The 19873-nt window shown below is 40.8% G+C and overlaps 1 protein-coding gene across 1 annotated transcript in view; it reads left to right on the forward strand.

Annotated features, from left to right (window-relative positions):
• The window catches only part of NFE2L2 (NFE2 like bZIP transcription factor 2), a 42779-nt gene extending 29484 nt beyond the window's left edge, over nt 1-13295 (forward strand). Inside the window, exons 2-5 of the mRNA XM_090045378.1 lie at nt 3042-3311; nt 3512-3607; nt 4268-4450; nt 8246-13295. Coding sequence (XP_089901504.1) covers nt 3042-3311; nt 3512-3607; nt 4268-4450; nt 8246-9460 — 1764 coding nt within the window. The 3' untranslated portion in view covers nt 9461-13295. The remainder of the gene's footprint in view (nt 1-3041; nt 3312-3511; nt 3608-4267; nt 4451-8245) is intronic.
• The last annotated feature ends 6578 nt before the right edge of the window (nt 13296-19873 follow it).

Here is a 19873-nt window from a genome sequence, read left to right on the forward strand (position 1 = left end):
TATACATCAGTTTTGACTAAAGAGAAGTCAGATGGGCAGCATAACCGATTGGAACGTATTCAGGACCTATGTACTAACTAACTCGCATTTTCTGAGAACTTCCGATGAGATTTAGGATTTAATAGGGTCAGTACCATTACTTGTTATCCAAAAGACAGCAAGTAGGAGACCCCCTGATACTATACTTGTGCATTCCTTTCATGTTATTTCAGAAGAAAATGACTTACTGAATTGTCTGTGCCACTCTTTTAAGCAGCTGGGATTTCTTTGCGGATCTTGCATCCAATGATTGATCCATTCCATGACTCCTTATATTGAATATAAAAACCTAAACCAGTAGTTCCCAATTTGTATAGATTCAGGGCACTCAGAAAATGCCAGTTCTTAATTTTCAATTTTTTGAAAGACTACAGAAAAACAATAGAACAGTTCTGTTGCAGAGAGCTCAAAGATCAGAACAGGTCAGACTGTTTTTGACACTATGGATTCCAGTGTGAAATCTCTGGGTTTATCTGGGGTAAATCATGTTTGCACACCTCACTGTAGTCTTGAAAGGATCTCAACCGCAGTACCCTGGTTGAGAATCACTGGCCTAAATGATGTGGCTGATACCTCTGCCGAATCTGTCTACAGATTAAAAGCATGCTACTTTCCCTCAAATGTCTCCCGACCAGTTTTTGTTTTTATAATTTAAATTGAAACTGATTAATAGTTCTCCTATTCCAGTTGTTGGCTAGGGAGAAAAAGCTCTGTTGATTCTTGTTTTCACACACAACACACAAAAAAATCTTTTGAGTCACAATTTGTAATGGTGCTTGTAAATGAATAATTCAGAAATAGGCCTTAAAATCCAGATCCTGCAATTTTATCTAGAGCATATTGCAAATGTTCTGAGACTAGGAAGCATTTTCAGATCTGCTGCAGGAGAAGGGAGTGAGCAGCTGGTAAACTACTGGCCCATAATGAAGGTATACCATATTGTAATATCTCCAATTACTGCAGAACTTAATGAGTTCATTTTACTCTGCCAATCTGGAAAGACCAAACAGTATATTGGGCATCCGCTGTAATTATTTCAGCTTCTTCATTGCTGGCCATTAAAGCAGGATTTGGTCTCTTACAGCAAGGTATATTAAATATGCCTTAGATTTAAAACTACACAAGCTGTAGTTTGCACAAGCTGTAAAGCATGAGGAAATACTAACTAGCCTGCCGAATCAGTTTTAAAATAACTAGTAGAAACAATTATTTCTATTCCTACATAGTAGTAGCTTATTTACAGCTTTTGTGAAGATAAAATGAACAACAAACATAATAATAAAATTGAGATATTTTACTATTTTTGCTAAATAGTAAAATATATTAAGATTATACATTTTATCAGGTTAAACAATGTTAAAACAGAATCTAGTATATGATGATACAATTGATGAAACTGAGACAGTGGACAATAAAGTAAAAACAGGGAAATATCAACAGTTGATTAGACTACTGAACTGATTTGTATCTGAAAAAGGTGCACATGCCTTTGGCCATGGAGTTGATAGAAAAGTAGTCTTATTTTTGGAAGGGAGGTTTGAGCTATGTTTACACTAATGTGCTCCTCAATCTGAAGATAGTTTGAAGTTTTGGTGTCCTGTTGTGGCAAGGCAAACTGTATTAGGTTTGGGATTGCTGTCTGAACTGAAGCAACTGCAGTTTGATTCCATAAAGGCTGGCACGTGAAAACAGTGCAGATGCCTAGGGTTAAACATTTAGTCTGTTTACATATGTAGTTTGTGGGGAAAAATGAAATTCCATCTGAAACATACATGCAGACTCTTAAAATATATCTGTATTACAAATACAAGCATCTCATATCTTAAATGTTCTAGCATTTCAATTAATGTAATGCTTGGTTGTGTTAAGATTTTAGACTGTTTATTCTAGAAAATACCCAAAGTTTTGACCTTTAAAATGTGGAATGCTTAAACCCTTGAAAAATAAATATTTATGTAGCTTTCATACTAAAGAGGGAAAATGTAACCAAACAAAATCTGCTAACCAAATAGCTTTTTCTGAATAGTGGAACTTCAGTTGTATCCTTTGATCTGATAGAGTTACACTCTGCAAATTAAATATGCATGGGAATATCTGATTTCCAATTTCATAGTTCTGTATAGCTAGCTACCTGTGAAGAGCCATAATGCAAATGGTTAGCAAAATTTGACATCCATGAATTATAAAATTCCATGTTGGGGATGCTTATTACATAACTAATCTAAGGCTAAATTACAAACAGTTGTTTTTGTTTATTTATTGCATCTTTCCCTGTATACAATGGCCTCTCTTTAAACTGGGTTTTGCCCAAATTTTGTAAGTAATATTAATTTTTACTAGCATGAAGTAACAAATCTTTAAAAATTTTATTCTATAATGAATAGAAATAGTTATTTTCTTTACTCTGCATTTTGCGGTGTATCTGTAGTCACCTTGAAAATGTTATGCTAGTATACAAAAATAATTTGCCCAATTGCATATTCTTGTAAAATTAGTGCAACCTTTTTTCACTTTTTTCATTCTCACGCTTTTCATTCCTGTGCCTTTCTTTTCCTGAGGGAAAACATTTTTTAAGTAAATCATAGATCTCTTAATGTCTCCTTTTATCTTCATGTTTTCTAATAGCTAATTTAGGAAGGAATTAGTTGCTTTTGCTCTTTTGGCTGGTTGGTGTGTAATCATGTTACCCAAACTGCATTCTTAACAATTCCAGCTGTACTGTGCTGATTTATTGATACTCCTTTTGAGGAAATATTTCTCTGTGTGCGTGTGTGAGAGACAGTGAGAATGTTTGCAACAATAAGAAACCAGTCTGTGCATGTAATTAATCCAAAAGATTAAGGTATTTTAGAACCATGTTTTGTTTAAGTAATTTGATAGGATTAAATTAACACACTTCAGTGACATGAGTTTACCTGTTTAGAATTGTCCTGATATGTTGTTTTAAATTAGTTTTGTTATGGTGCAGGCTGCCTTTTAAAACTAATTTATTTCAATGATAGGACATGAACTTGATTGACATTCTTTGGAGGCAAGATATAGATCTTGGGGCAAGACGTGAAGTCTTTGATTTAAGTCAACGAAAGAAAGAATATGAACTTGAAAAGCAAAAGAAACTAGAAAAGGAGAGACAAGAACAGCTTCAGAAAGAGCAAGAAAAAGCACTACTGGCTCAGTTGCAGTTAGATGAAGAAACAGGTGAATTTGTTCCCGTTCAGCCAACGCAGCACATTAAGTCAGAAAATACTAGAGCGCCAAGCAGTTTTTCACAGGTAAAAAAGCAGTATTTTTCTTTTATACCGGGGTCAGGGGGGAAGGTGTTTGTGTGTGTGTGTGTACACTGTTTTCATGAATAAAAAGAAATGGTAAAACTAATGGTTAACACTAAAGTTTAGTCTGTATTTGCTGTCGTTGAAGATCTTTAGTTGTTTAAAAATAAGCTAATACGCTTTTTCCTAATGTTCCTATCCAGAATACACAGACTTCAAAATCAGAAGCAGATGCCTTGTCTTTTGATGACTGCATGCAAATCCTGGCAGAAACTTTTTCATTTGTAGATGATAATGAGGTAAATGTTTAGTACAATGTTTCATGTCGGTACTTTTTTCTTTTCTTTCCTTTTTTTAAGGTAACAATAATTTGCCTTCAGTCTGCAGTTCAGTTTGAACTCAAGCTATATTTTGAATTTTCCCCTTAACCAGACTCCTATCCACAGACAAAAATCTCTATCTCCAGTTTAAGTGGAGCATTAAACCCAAGGTAGCTGACCTCTCAGGTGGATGGGTTGAAGGTTGAATGCTGGCTGACACCGGAGCAGTATTGATACAGCATGTTGAGTGACCAAAACTCATCAACTGGTGACCCAGTCACTGTATTAGAGTGGTGTTTTGTATTATGTTAACACTCAACTGTTAACAGATAGCTTGTGTTAATAGATTCAAGTTGCTTTACTCAAATTTACTAACTAAATGTGCTGCAAGCTAACCCTTCCAGTGAAGGCACGCCCTTGGACAGTTTGTTTGGAGCATTTTCTCTTTCTCTTATTATAAAGCCACTTTTCTTGGAAATTCTTGTAAAGTATACATTTGCAGAAGCTAGCGAATATGTGTATAAATTACTCTTGGAAGGGATACATGTGGATTTAGTAAACAACTAATACAGACAGCACTAAGAACAGCTTGTACTTTATGCAAGATTGGATTGTATGCTTTATTTTTTTAAATTCCAGGTTTCTTCAGCTGCATTTCAATCACTGGTTCCTGCTCCGGTTGATAGCAACCCAATCTTTATTAGTCCTAATCAGACTCAGCCACCCGAGTCATCTGTCCTTCAATCTCCAGTCACTCATGGAGACAGCACACAAAACATAAATCAAGTTTGGGAAGAATTATTGTCCATTGCAGAACTACAGGTAAGGGTTAATGAAGGAATAGAAGGGCATTCAAGAAGAATACCTTCAAGAAATGTGAACAGTGGCAGTAACCTTTTTGAGGGATGGTAGGTAATTGGCATGTCAAGCTGGTGTTTACAGAGTTTTTGTAAATTGGTGCTTGATGTCATAAAGTAAATGGATCTTCTAATTAAAAATATGCTTCATCCATGTATGGTGGAGACTTCAGAGAAATGGGTTCTTTAAATAGTGTCACAAACAAATACATCCCAGACCTGATGCTTCCTTTTCTATCAGTTCTAGAGCTGTATTAAATGCATAAACCTGTTAATGGCACCATCATGATTAAAGTCCAACTTGCAAAAAAGTCAGTAACTTCTAAATTCATTGATCCTATCTATATCAACTATGTTTTTTCCCCCAAATACTTCTCTTAACAGTATTTTTGGTATGATGCTTAAATAGTATTGGGGAAGGAATATATGGTTTATATATGAGCAAATTTAAAAATTTAAATACATACATTCAGATTTGCATTTATCTTCCAGCTAGGGAAAGAGAAGCTTTAGAAAATTATTGGAAGGTCACTTGATGCCTGAAAGCTTTTTGAACAGATTTCCCAGTTATACAATTAATCTATTAAAGATCCTTGTATTTTAGAGGTTCACTGATTGTATCGGTTGTCTATCAGATTGGCACCGATAAAAGGGGAAATGACATTATCAGTTATCGGCTTTTTTTGGCCCTTGTAGCTGATTTATTGTTTACCGATTTTATTATAACTTCTGGCCAGGGCACTGGCTGCAGCCCCAAGATGCCTGGGTTCCTTGGGAAATAGCAGGTTTCTCCTTGCAGGCTGGCAGTGTTCTAGCCTGCAAGGGGTCCTGCTTGGGGCTGCTAGGAGCGAGATACAGGGGGCGCTGCATGCACATACATGACTGCACACATGCACGTGGCTAGGACTACAGCTGGGCAGTGTGGAAAGCAACTCTCTGCAAGTAAGTTTATGGAGGAGAATGGGCATAGGGGGGGTGCAGATAAAGACCTCCACAGTAAGGGAGGGAGTGGGGCTGGGGGCGCTGCCCTGGCAGGGCAATACATGGAACCCGGGACTGGGGCAGGGAGTGGGACAGAGCCACAGACAGCTAGAGGGTGTATGGGAGTGGCTCCCCTACCACTGCATGCATCCTCGGGGGATGCATGTATGCCCCTAGATATGTAGCAGGAGCGGGGGTGACGAGTTGTGCCCAATGTTGCCAGGTGAGCAGGGGGTACACAGCCAGCATAGGGCTTCCAGGGCATGGGGAGCAGGGCAGAGAGCCATGAGCAAACAGCAAGCAGCCTGCATTCGCCCTCACCCCACTAGGCTCTGCTCTGTTTAAAAGCATCCCCATGCTTAAAAATGGGGGCAGTGGCACTTGAACTAAAGCTCATTCAATGAATGAGCTCTGCCCCTATTTTTAAGCTCCGGGATGCTGATACATGAGACTCAGGAGGCTGCTGGAATTTGCCAAAAAAAATAGAAGGAAAAAAAAGATTCATTTATATCAATACTTTTAAAATGCCTTATTGGCCAAGAAAATCTTTATCAGTACACCCCTATAATGGATTTTATCTACATTGTACTGCAAAAGCTAAATCTGGATTAATTTTAACTATTGCTTTGGAAACAATTATGCAGCAAGCAGCATGATGTTACCTTGTTTTGGATACTGCAGTGGAAAGAGACTCTATCAAACTGAAATCAAACCACTTACAAATTATTTAGAAAGCAGTGCCAGTACTACATTTACTCTGCCTATATATATTTGTTGCTAATTTTTGTGTATTTTAAAACCCTCATTTTATTTATTTATTTTTAATTTTCATAGTAGATATTTTGTACACATCACAGATAAGTGGGGAAATGGACAACTGTGAAAACTGCAAAATAAATAGAGGAAACAAACTGAAAACCTCTCTAATATTATTGTTCTGGTAACCCTACATTTTCAGACAGAAGCAAGATACCTAAAGGTGAATGATATACAGGAAACAAAAAGGCCAACTCAGTCTCCAGTACTATAAACTGTAGTTTAGGTCTTGTGTAACCACAAGTTAAGTAACCAGTGTGTGCTCCTTTTATAAGAGAAACAGAATCATTTTGGTAATTGCCTCCTTCTCCAGGAACAGAAGGCACACTGATATCAGCTTCCTTCAGTCAATGTTAAGATACTACTACCCTACTGGAAAGAATGTTCGTTTCATTGCCAATGAAAGCCCATCAATGTAATAGACTTCTGTACTTATGCCTGTTAACCAACTTAACTAAAAGTATGTGGGGTGAAATGTTGTTTGTAAAGTTCCCTGTCAGTACTACTTGTTTACTATAGTAAATTTAATTTCACTGCATCAAACAGCTGGATCAAAGAGTCTTTTTAATAATCCTACTACTAGCAGTAGTTCTTTAGGTGTACCCAAACTTGGCAGCACCCCAGCTCTATCTTGACAGTTTTACCACAGCAGGAAGGCAACATCCAGGTTTCATGTAATAGAATATATTATCATAGGATCATAGGAAAATAGAACTGGAAGGGACAAGGTCATCTAGTCCAGCACCCTGCTCAAGGCAGGATCATTTCTGATTAAACCATTCCAACCAAATAGCTGTCTAACCTGTTTCTGAAAGTCACCAAGCATGGAGATTCCATAACTTCTCTAGGTAGCCTGTTCCAGTGCCAGACAACTCTCATAGTCGTTCCTTCTAATCTCCTGCCTAAATTTTCCCTGCTGCAGCTTGAGGCCATTGTCCCTAGACCTGTTCCCTACAGCCACAGAAAAAAATCCATCTCCATCCTCTACATAATTGCTTTTCAAGTATTTGAAGACTATTTTCAAATCCCCCTCAATCATCTCTTTTCAGGCTAAATAATCTGAATTCTTTCAGTCTTTCCTCATAAATCTCGTCTCCCAGATCATTTTTGTTGCCCTGCAGTGGATTGTTTAACAAACTGTCCAGATCTTTTTTTGAAGTGTGGGGCCCAAACTGGATGGAGGACTCCAGATGAGGCCTCACCAGTGCTGAATAGAGAAGAATTACTTCTCTTGATTTGCAAGTGACACTCTTGTTAATACAACCCAGGTTGCTGTTGACTCTTTTTTCCCCACAACAAGAGCACACGGTTGGCTCATGTTCAACTTCACCATAACCCCCACGTCCTTCTCTGCATTACTGCAACCTAGCCAGCCATTCTCCAGTCTGTATATGTGCATGCAGTTATTCAGTCCCAAATGCAGGACTTTGCACTAGCCCTTGTTGAGTCTTATCTCATTGATTGTAAACCATTTCTTCACTGTCTCCAGGTCATTCTGGATCCTAGCCTTAACATCCAGAATATCTACAATTTCACTCAACGTAGTTTCATCTGCAAATTTGCTAAGTGTGTGCTTGATCTCATCATCCAAATAATTAATGATGTTGAACAATACTGCAGTAGGTCTTTTCTTCAGCTATTTGGTATGATTTTGGTAAGACTACAAATCCCAGAGTGTCATGCTGTGTTAATACAGGTGCTCAGAACAGATTATGCCATCCTCTGCTACACTCTTATTCTGATCCTGCCTCAGTAATAAAAATGATCTTTAGAAATATGCTATTGCCATGTAAGCTATCATTGTGTCATAGCAATTTTATGTGTACATTGACTTTTTAAGTGAAATTTTATATTTATGAAATCTAGCAATGATAAGTTAAATATTAGTATCAAAATGTTTTGATATCAATGTGTCCATTATTGCTAAGCTTTTGTTACTTTCCTTTCCTCCCCTCCCATATAGTGCCTTAACATTGAAAATGATAACCTGGTTCAAATAATGAATGCTATCGCAAGCCCAGAAGCCAAGCCAGCAGAGATGCACAATAACTATAACTTCTACAACTCGTTATCTATAACGGAAAAAGATGTTACCTGCAATCCTGATTTCCTTGATGCTTTTGAGGAGGGTCCCTTTTCTAGCATCTTACCACCAGAAGACCTCAGCCAATTGAAAGTGAACTCTTCAAATACTACTCCCTCTTCAAGGTCTGACTTATGTGAAGATTTCTATGCCACCTTTATTGATACAAAGGTGAGCAGTGACACAGTAGCACCAAATGTTATCAGCCAATCTTTAGACGATATTCTAAGTGAACCCATTGATCTTGCAGATTTCTCCCTTTGTAAAGCTTTCAACAGTGACCTTTCAGGAAATGCAGCAGAAGGTAATGATTCTGACTCTGGTATTTCCCTGAACACAAGTTCTAGCACAGCATCACCTGAATACTCTGGTGAATTATCTGTCTGTGGAGATAAAACTTTTGGATACAGTGATTCTGAAATGGAAGAAATGGACAGCGCACCTGGAAGTATGCAACAGAGCAATGTTAATGTGTATTCACTGCAATGCCATGATCAAATGTCTCCTGCCCTGGGGCCAAGCACTCAAAAGTCTGATTTGCAATATGCAAACACACCAAAGGGAGAGCTACCTGCCAGCCCAGGCCACCCTAAAGCTCCATTTACAAAAGACAAGCCTTCTGGCCACCTTGAAGCTCATCTCACAAGAGATGAGCAAAGAGCAAAAGCTCTGCATATCCCTTTCCCTGTAGAGAAAATCATCAACCTCCCTGTGGATGACTTCAATGAAATGATGTCTAAGGAGCAGTTCAATGAAGCCCAGCTTGCACTTATTAGAGATATACGCAGGAGAGGCAAGAATAAAGTGGCTGCTCAAAATTGCCGTAAAAGGAAACTGGAAAACATAGTAGAACTGGAGCAAGACTTGGGCCATCTCAAGGATGAAAAAGAGAAATTGCTTAAAGAAAAAGGAGAGAATGACAAAAGCCTCCGCTTAATGAAGAAGCAGCTTAGCACCTTGTATCTTGAGGTCTTCAGTATGTTACGTGATGAAAATGGAAAGCCTTACTCTCCTAATGAGTACTCACTACAGCAAACAAGAGATGGCAATGTCTTCCTTGTTCCTAGAAGCAAGAAGCCAGGGACAAAATTTTGAAGGGCAGGGAGGCTGGCTGACATTGTCAGAGCTAGTGTTTTTCTATTGTTATACTAATAGCTTTTCCTGTGACTTGAAATGCAAAATAGTCATATTTTTAAATGATTTTATGCAAATAGATCTAAAATTAATAACTAGTATATGAAATACATAAGTTAAAGAACTATTAGTGTAATGCATATGTATGTATGCAAATGTATAATATCTTTTATAAACAGCCAATATTTCTTTCTTATAGCACCACTTTGGCTAGTTTCTGTATAACTGTAAATATTTAAAGACACCTTATTTATATAATGTTTCTATCCCTTGTTTGTTATATTCATAGATTTATATTATATATGTATATGATTTTTGCCTTTTAAGTATCAATTGTTGCCAGCCCAACTGTATGACTTGATACTTTTTATAAATATGAATTGAATAATGTTTGCCACTTTTCTTATTTTTATTTGCTTTTCATTTAATAAAAAAGTAGTATAAAGGGCAACTCTTAAAGGGTATGATTTTGATTGGTTTTAATAGTTCATTAAGCTTCTACTATACGTCATTTTTACCTATTTACGGAAAGTACATTTGAAGGCTACAACCCTATAAAAATAATTCATACCTAATTTATCAATTTTAACTTAATTTTAATTTAGGAACATGCTGTAATCTTATGGTAAGCTAAGTTTACACAAAATTTATGCCCTTTCGTTCTGTCCTTTTGGACTAAACGTATTAAACAAATTCATTATGAGAGCTTTAATTCATGGCACATTATCTAGGACTAACCACTTTATAGAATAGGGAGTGTTTAGAGTTTGAAAGCCTGAATTACAGGGACATAAAGAATTTGGACATGTGAGTAATACTGTTTGTTTACATTTCTATAGTATCACTGAACCCAGGCTACAGTGGATTTTATTTAAATACAGAAAATACATCATATATTATATATAGAAACATTTATTGTTTCCTTTGTGATGTCCACTAGTCTGGATGGTTAAAATCTGGCTGGATTTGAGGACAGTGTTTTTAAAGCCCACAAAAAATTATAGATTTGAAATATTTTCTCTATAATTTCAAATTCAAGATTAAACTCCTAATCAGCCAAATCTGTATTTCTTTGGTATTTCACACAATGTACTTTGCCAGTACAAATATCAAGTTCCAGTCAAGATTTTGCAAGGCTTATTATACAAGCAATAACGCATGTAACTTTTTATTTAAACTGACAGTAAAGTGCTTCTGGTGAGATTATAACCTTTGAAGATAATATGTTATATGTTGCAGTTTTAACTATGCCATGACCACACTTGATGCTAAATACCTACATTCATTCAGCATTTCTTCTAAAATAAAAAATACCGTATTTGTGTAATTGACAGCATAATCTGAATCTGTACAAGTCCATGTTGTTTATGGATTTCATGATTGAACAAATCCTTTGTAATGACAGCAACACAACAAAAGGGAGACTAGGAAGGCAGTTTACAGAACACAGATTTCTATTCCTAGTGAGCATTGCTGTGGTTGGGCATTAAGGATAATCCAAAGATAAAAAAACAAAGGAATTCAAGATACATTATCAAATGCTGAGGCAGCCTAGTATATTTAGCATGTGAATGCCTCAGAGCAGGCCCATCTCTGTATGGTGTTTTGTGAAGCATTAAAAATCACTTTTTGCATCTCATACGCAACAAACTGAGGTTCTCCACTGCACTTTTATCGTCTCCTGATTCTAAACTAGTCCTGGGCCTGGAGATATTTACATTATGTGATGCTGCACAGCATAAAGCAAGGACATTTATAGTACTTTTAGTATTAAGACACACACTGAGCTAAGCAGAAATCCATGCTGACTTGCCCTGTTGAGAAATTGCATTTCTTGGACTAAGAACTAAGGTAAATTAAACTATACAGATCTCCACACTGATGTGGCTTTCTTGTTCTTGGTATCCAAGTTACTTCATTTATCTGTAAATTAAGTAAATTATGCAGTGTAGCCATAACCTTAAGTCAGCCCTAGAGGGAATCTAAGTAACAAGCTGCCCTTCATATCACCATGACCTATGCCCTTCTACAAGATGTTAAAAAGCAGCCTTATGGCTTTCTGTGGAGTGCCTGATCTTGGCCTTAAGACTTTTAACTCCACTCCAGTTATTTTACCTTTAAATGGGGGTGCCAAACCTGTGGGCTGGATTCAGCCTGCAGAGTGCTACTATCTGGCCCTGGGTGTGACCATGGGTCTGAATTGACCTGGACCAGCACCATAGGCAGGGTCTGGATGTATGCTACATACAGCACCCATTCTAGCTGCTCTGGGAACCTCACTGCACACACCTGATCCAGCCAGTCCAGTACCAGCACTTCACATGGCACCCATAGGCACTGCATGCAGCAACACGTCCCAGACTGGTTAGAGCAGGCACTGTCACGCAGTCCAGATTAGCTGCTGGGGCCATCACGTTGGGATGCATGTTGCATGTAGTACTGGTCCCAGTGGCTCCAGGATGTGTCACATGCAGCGTGGATCCTGAAGCAGCTTCTGCAGGTGCTGGATCCAGTGTGGTGTGGATGGGGAAAGGGAGTCTATGGTTCATTTGGCCTGATCCGGGCTGTGGACCAGCCCTGCATCACTCATCTGGCTCTGGCTAGATGAGTTTGATACCCCTGCCTTAAAATAACAAAAGGGCAACGCTGTCATGCAGCATCCTCTGTGTTGCAGGTAAGTTATTCATCCAGTATTGCCAACCTCAAGTATTTAAATATTGTAGATCACCCCTACTCTGAAGAAACATAACATTTCAACATCACATTTTGGGTTTGTCTTTGCCTCCAGGCTTCTGAATTGCTAGATACAATTATTTTCTTTGCCATGAGTGATTAGAAACTTTTTTTAAAATTAAAGCAGAGCTTCTCACGTTCATAAGATGCTTAAGGAACAGCCCTTAAAAGCTCCATTAAGTATTAGGAGATTCAATATAACATTGTAAGAACAGATCCTGCTGTTTATTAAGTTGGTATGCCTTTGTCCTTACCAGTGTAGCAGGACTGTCTGATTCACACAATGTTGTGGCCATTGAAGAAGCAGCAAGTGAATGTCAAGTTTTAGTTTTTGTTATGTAAACCAGATTAGGAACATTTTACAGGACAATAGATATCATTATCATTTGTGAGATCTATGGAATAAGGGTTGCATAATTTATGAAGAGAGCCCTTAAGGCAAGATGTGTGGCTTTTATCTCTTGCATATCCCACAAGAAGTACAAAAATCAACAATCCTAAAAGCACCAGTGAATGATATACTGTTAATAAATGCAGCTCCCCCTGGCCTTAAATCTGAAATTAAGTCTTTCTCTTGAACAACACAAGCCAAAGAATGCCACCAATACCCTCTGTTTAGAGGAAATTATTCTTCCTTCCTGTAAGTGAATGTTGTTGTGCCCAGTATTTGAATGGGAGTTCAATAGATTGTCCTATCTTTTGCCTGCTTGATATATCTTTAATTTATGAGGGGTCACAGATATAAAATGTCAAGAGAATTTTGGACATGTTACTGAAGAAATGCATGATCTGCTGCTCTGTTTTCTGCTCCCTGGACTAATCTGACATGTACCACACGGAGGCTGCCTGTGGCACTCATGCCACAGATTACCCACCCCTGTCCTAATAAGTGAGGAGTAATTCCTGGAGCATGAAGGTTGAATAGTTTAGGTCTTGGTGCAGCTGCAGTAGTCTGGCAGTTGACCTTACCTGTGAAGAAAAGGTACTGAATCCCTCAGCCTATCCTGCAATGTGTTACTAGGTTGCTTCCCTTATTCAGGAAGGGACCCCTGATCTCCCTCTTGTTGCTGACATGCTTGTAGAAACTCTTCTTGTTACCTTTCATGTCCTTTGCTAGCTGCAATTCCAATTGTACTTTGGCCTTCCTGATTTCATCCCTGCATGTCCAAGCAATACTCTTATACTTCTTCCTAGTAGTTTGTCCAAGTTTCCACTGTTGTAAGCTTCCTTTTTGTCTTTCAGCTCATTTAAGTTCCTGCTAAGCCAAGCTGGTCTTCTGCCTTAGCTGTTAGTCTTTCTGCACATCAGGATGGGTCATTCCTGTGCCCTCAATGAGGTTTCTTTAAAGTACCATCAGCTCTCCTGGACTCCTTTCTCCTCTGACTGGCTTCCCCAGGGATCCTGCTCATCAGTTCCCTGCGTGAGTTTAAGTTTGCTTTTCTGAAGTCCAGGGTCCTTACTCTGCTGCTCTTCTCCCTTCCTTCACTCAGGATCCTGAACTCAATTGCCTTGTGGTCACTGCTGCCCAAGTTGCCATCCACTATACTACATTCCCCACCAATTCTTCCCCATTTGTGAGTAGCAGATCAAGAAGATCAAGGCCCCTGCTTGGCCTCTCTGACACTTGCACCAGGAACTTGTCCCTAACAGTCTCCAAAAACTTCCTAGATTATCTTTATCCTGCTGTATGACCCTCCCAGTAGCAGGGTGACTGAAACCTGCCATGAAAACGAGTGCCTTTGACTGGGAAGATTCCACTAGTTTTTTGAAGAAAGATTCATCCATCTTGTACTCCTGGTCTGGTGGTCTATACCACACATCCACTACAACATCCCCCTTGTTGTTCTCCCCTCTGATCCTAACCAAGACTTTCAACAGGCCTGTCTCCAGCCAGTTCATAACTCCATACTGGTTATGAGCAATCATACACAGCTTGTTTACATAAATAGGAACTCCTCCTCTTCTCCCCTGCCTGTCCTTCCTGAACAAGTTATAACTATCTGTGACAGTGCTCCAGTCATGAGCACTATCCCGCCAGCCTGTGTTTCCAATCACATCATAGTTCTGGGACCATGTGAGGACTTCCAGTTCTTCCTGCTCGTTTCCCAGGCTCCACATATTCATGCACAGACATCAGACATAACTACCCAATTGCCCTACTTTCTCAGGAGGAATGAAAAGGCCTCTCCTATTGCCCCGTATGGGTTGTACTTCCTCTAGGTCACTTGCTTCCCCACTCACCTCAAGTCTTTGGTCTCTATCCCCTTGTGAACCTAGTTTAAAGCTCTCCTCACCAGGTTCACCGAGAGATGGATAGCAGAGCTCTGAGGTAAGTGGGGAAGCAGGTGACATGGAGAAAGAACAAGAAAGAGGGGGCAACAAGGGAGGTCCTCTTATACTTCCTGAGATATCAGGGCAATCAACTCAGGTGCCTGTACCCAAATGCATGGAGCCTGGGAAACGAGCAGGAAGAACTGGAAGTCCTTGCACAGTCATGGAACTATGATGTGACTGGAATAACAGAGACTTTGTGGGATAGCTTGCACGACTGGAGCACTGTCATGGATGGGTATAAACTATTCTTGAAGGACAGGCAAGGGAGAAGAGGAGTTACACTTTATGTAAAACAGCCATATGACTGCTCAGACCTCCAGTATGAAGCTGGGGAGAGGCTCGTTGATTCTCTGGGGTAGGGTCAGAGGGGAAAGCAACAAGGGTGATGTGTCCTGGGGGTCTGCTATAGACCACCAGACCAGGGAAAGTGGTGGATGAGACTTCCTTCAAAAAACTAGTGGAAGCTTCCCAAAGGCACTGGTTTTTGGGAAGGGGGTGGGAAATCAGGGTCAATCACCCTGACAGCTACTGGGAGGGTCATACAGCAGGACACAGGCAATCTAGGAAGTTTTTGGAGACTGTTAGGGACAAGTTCCTGGTGCAAGTGTCAGAGAGGCCAAACAGGGGCCTTAGTATTCTTGACCTGCTGCTCACAAATGGGGAAGAATTGGTGGGGAATGTAGCAATGGATGGCAACTTGGGCAGCAGTGACCACAAGGCAATTGAGTTCAGGATCCTGAGTGAAGGAAGGGAGAAGAGCAGCAGAGCAAGGACCCTGGACTTGAGAAAAGCCGACTTAAACTCACGCAGGGAACTCATGGGTAGGAACCCCTGGGAAGCCAGACTGCAGGGGGAGAGAAGTCCAGGAGAGCTGGCTGTACCTTAAAAAAACCTTATTGAGAGGGTAGGAACAAACCATCCCAATGTGCAGGAAGACTAGCAAGTACAGCAGAAGACCAGCTTGGCTTAACAGGGAACTCTTCAGTAAACTAAATCACAAAAAGGAAGCTTATAAGTCTAAACTTGGACAAATAACTAGGGAAGAATATAAAAGCATTACTTAGGCATGCAGGAATGAAGTCAGGAAGGTCAAAGCACAATTGGAGTTGAAGCTACCAAGAGATGTGACGGGTAACAAGAAGGGTTTCTACAAGTATGTTGGCAGCAAAAGGATCAGGGAAACTGTGGGTTCCTTACTGAATGGGAGACGCAACCTTTTGTCAGAGGATGCAGAAGAGGCTGAAGTACTCTATGCCTTTTTTGCCTCAGTCTTTACAGGCAAGGTCAACTGCCAGACTACTGTACCAGGCAGTGTAGTTTGGTGAGGAGGTGAGCAGCCCTCAGTGATGAAAGAACAGGTTAGGGACTACTTAGAAAAGCTGTATGTGTACAAGTCCATGGGGCCAGACGGGATGTACCTGAGGGTGCTGAGGGAGTTGGGTGATGTGATTGCAGAGCCACTGGCCATCATCTTTGAAGACTCATGGAAGTCAGGAGAGGTCTCATGTTACTACCAGGATTCCTTTTGCCAGAGCCCTCCAGGGATTGAGATGGTAATTCATCTGATGTGGTATCAAGAACTTTAATAGCAATCCCTAGTCTTTATTACAAGTTTCCACCCTGTAATACGACCAGGCAAGCAGTTCCTCAGACATTACAGCAGCAACCTTCAAAAGGTACCAGCCTCAGATCCTCTGTTGGGGGTTCGGGATGTTAGTTTCTGGAATCCCTGCTGTTCAGACAAAAATTCCAAGGTTGCTCCCATCTCCCCAGCATGGCAACACAAAGCAGTATATTTGTTTTCCCACCATTTCTGTAACTTTCTCACCTCAAATTGTCCAATCCCCTGGCTCTGTGCCAAGCATCCCTTATATGGTGCACCAATCCCCTGGTACTGTGCCTGGCACATACCATGTAGGGAAGCTGTTGTGCCTTGCTCACCTAGTGCCCAATCACTGCTATCACATCTCTCCAGAAGGCAGATGTTTAATTTTTTTGCTTAGCTCCAGGAAGTTCTGGACCATGGCTAAAAAGCCTTAGCATAAAACTCAGTTTGCCTACTACATCCCAGATGAGTGGAAAAGGGCAAACACAGTGCCTATGTTAAAGAAAATAAAAAGGAGTATCCAGAGAACTACAGACCAGTCAGCCTCACTTCAGTCCCTGGAAAAATCATGGAGCAGATCCTCAAATAATTCATTTCTAAGCACTTGGAGGAGAAAAAGGTTTTTAGGGAGTCATTTTGGATTTATCAGGGACAAGTCATGCCTGACAAACCTGATTGCCTTCTATGACAAAGTGACTGGCTCTGTGGATCCAGGGAGACTGGTGAATGTGGTGTACCTTGATTTTAGCAAGGCTTTTGATACAGTCTCCCACAACATCACCACAGGCAATAGGAAGTCCAAGCTGGATAGAAAGGTGAATAGAAAACTGGCTGGAACATAGGGATTATAATAGTAATTAATGACTTGACATCTAGCTGGCAGCCAGTATCAAGTGGAGTGCCCCAGGGGTCACTCTTGGGGCTGGTTTTGTTCAATGCCTTCATGAACAACCTGGAATATGGCAGAGTGCACCCTCAACAAGTTTGCAGATGACAACAAGCTGGGGGATGCAGTTGATAGGAACGGGTAGGGCTAGGATTCAGAGCGACCTACACAACTTGGAGGATTGGGCCAAAAGGAATCTCATGAGGTTCAACAAGGACAAGGGCAAAGTCCTGCACTTAGGATGGAACAATACCATGTACCAGTACAGGATTGGGGATTACTGGTTGAGCAGCAGCTCTGCAAAAAAGGGCCTGGGGATTACAGAGGACAAGAAGCTGCATTTGAGCTAGCAGGGTGCCCCTTTTGCCAAGAAGGTTAATGGTATACTGGGCTGCATTGGTAAGCGTACTACCAGTAGGTCTAGGGAAGCATTTACCCCCCCGCTCCATTCTGCACGGAAAGGATGTGTACAAATTGGAGAGTCCAGCACAGCATGATAAAAGTGGTTTGGGGTTTAGGGTACATGACTGATGAGAAAAGACTGAGGGAACTGGGCTTATTTAGTCTACAGAAGAGGAGATTGAGAGGGGACTTAATTGCAGCCTTTAACTGTCTAAAGAGAGGGGTTCCAAAGAGGATGGAGGTAGACTGTTCTCAGTGGTGGCAGATGACAGAACAAGGAGCAATAGTCTCAAGTTACAGCAAGGGAAGTTTAGCTTTGATATTAGGAAGAATTCTCTCATTAAGATAGCAAAACATTGGAACAAATTACCCAGAGAGGCTGTGGAATCTCCAGTCTCATAGGTTTTTAAGACCTGGCTGGGATGATCTAGTTGGTGTGCTCCTGCTTTGAGCAGGGGGTTAGACTAGATGACCTCCTGAGGTCCCTTCCAACCCCACCTTTCTATTGAGTCTCACTAAGTTAGGAAGCTTGGCTGCCAAAATGCTGTTCCTTTTCTTCAACAGGTGAATCTGATCTCTTCCTAGCAATCCTTCTTTTTGAAACAACTTCCCTCTTTGAAGCCAAAGCCCCACTGCCAGCACCATCTGCACAGCCATGCATTTATCTGCAAGATGTGTCCACTCCTGCCTAGGCCCTTTCCCTTGACAGGAAAGATCAAGGAGATGACGACCACCTGAGCCTCTGGTCCCCTCCATTCATGCACCCAGAACCTAGTAATTAGTTACCCCTGGCAGTGTTATTGGTGCCCTCATGGATGAGCAGCATGGGGCACTAGTCATAAGGGGGTTAAATCAGTCTTGACAATCCTTCTAAGGCATCTTAGATCCAGGGTTCAGGCATCCATCATCCAGAGAAGGGAGTCACCAGCCACCGCCACACATTACTTTCTTTTTGCGGCAGTGGAACCTTGTGGAGGTCTGAGCTCCTTCTCTTCTGTTGGTAGAGCTCCATATCTGTTCTCCTGGCAAACGGCTGCAGGGATGACAACTGTTAATCATTTGTGGGGATGAAGACCCCTGCTTGCTGCCAAAGGTCACGAACTTCCACCTTCCTGGGAGTCCACTTCCTCTTCCTTCTCCTGCATTACTTTTTGTAGCCCTAGAGACCTCCAGCATCAAATAAATGAAGTGCTCATGGTAGAGGATCTTTTAGAGCCTCACCACCTCCTCCTATAGCTCTTACTTACCCCACAAGGGACACCAGCAGAAGGCACCACACACATTGTAAGCAACCCCTCCTTAAGAGTTTTACAGCCCCTCCCCCAGCCGTCAGTAGAAAGTATGTACAAGCTCTAGCCCCAATACTGCCAAACAAGGACAAACCTGGGCAAGCTCCCCACGTGATCTGATCTCTAGTTAAACAAGGAACTTAAGTATTGAGCTAACAACCCAATCCAGCCTATGTCTGGGCATGCTCCGCCCCCCTAGCTGCATCCCCACCTGCTGCCCTGCAGTTGTGGGGGATAAGCCCCATTAGCCCCAGCCTTCTGCTATGTCCAAAGCACAAAGTAAAACAATAAAAGGACTTTGCCTAATGCAAGTTGTTTGCAAAAACAGACTGACCAATTGAAATTTGTTGTAACATTTCTAGTTTTAAATGTCTTCATGTTGTAACACTGGTGCATGCCCTTTTTCCTCATTAGCTTGCACGGGGAAAAGGACACATGAGAACTAGAGTACATAACAGGATGCACATTCAATAAAAACCTCTCTGAAGAGTTTTGACATTTGAGGCATGCCTGGTAGCAACACCAGGAGGTCTAAACAGGAAACTGGGCACGAAACAATGAATAAAAGGAGATGAAAATTAGGAATCCTCCTCAAAAGACTGTTTGCTATACTGCAGTTGCCCAGTGTCTTTCATTGAAAAGATGCTATCTGCTTGGCTCCTTGGAACTCACTAGGTACACTCCTTTACCTCTTGATAAGAGAAGTCCCTCCAGTTCAGCTCCTGAGGGAAGGCTCTGGATAACTAAAGGAAGTCAGTGCCCAAGGCTACATAGAGAGTCAAAAAACCTGAGACTAAGTCAATGTAATCTTTGCAGATTAGTTTAAACAGTATAGATTGAACCAATAAGCAAGTGAACAGACATTTACTTTTGATTCCAGAATTGCAAACACCTGGCCTGGGCCACCACTGGCATAAGCTGGGGGGCACTAGAACACATCTCTCTACTCTGATGGAACAAACAGTTTGGGCCAAGGTTAGCCCACCCAGCCTGTAAAACATTCCGAGATGCTAGGGGACTGAGTTAATCTGAATCCAGAGAGGATCTGGGACAGAAGTTCAATAAACTGATTTAACTTAAATCAGTTAAATCTGATACTATCCGCATCCAGTCTCCTCTTAAAA

The sequence above is a fragment of the Crocodylus siamensis genome, chromosome 4 (assembly GCF_052110815.1).
Source record: "Crocodylus siamensis isolate JL-2025a chromosome 4, ASM5211081v1, whole genome shotgun sequence".
Taxonomy (NCBI): domain Eukaryota; kingdom Metazoa; phylum Chordata; order Crocodylia; family Crocodylidae; genus Crocodylus; species Crocodylus siamensis.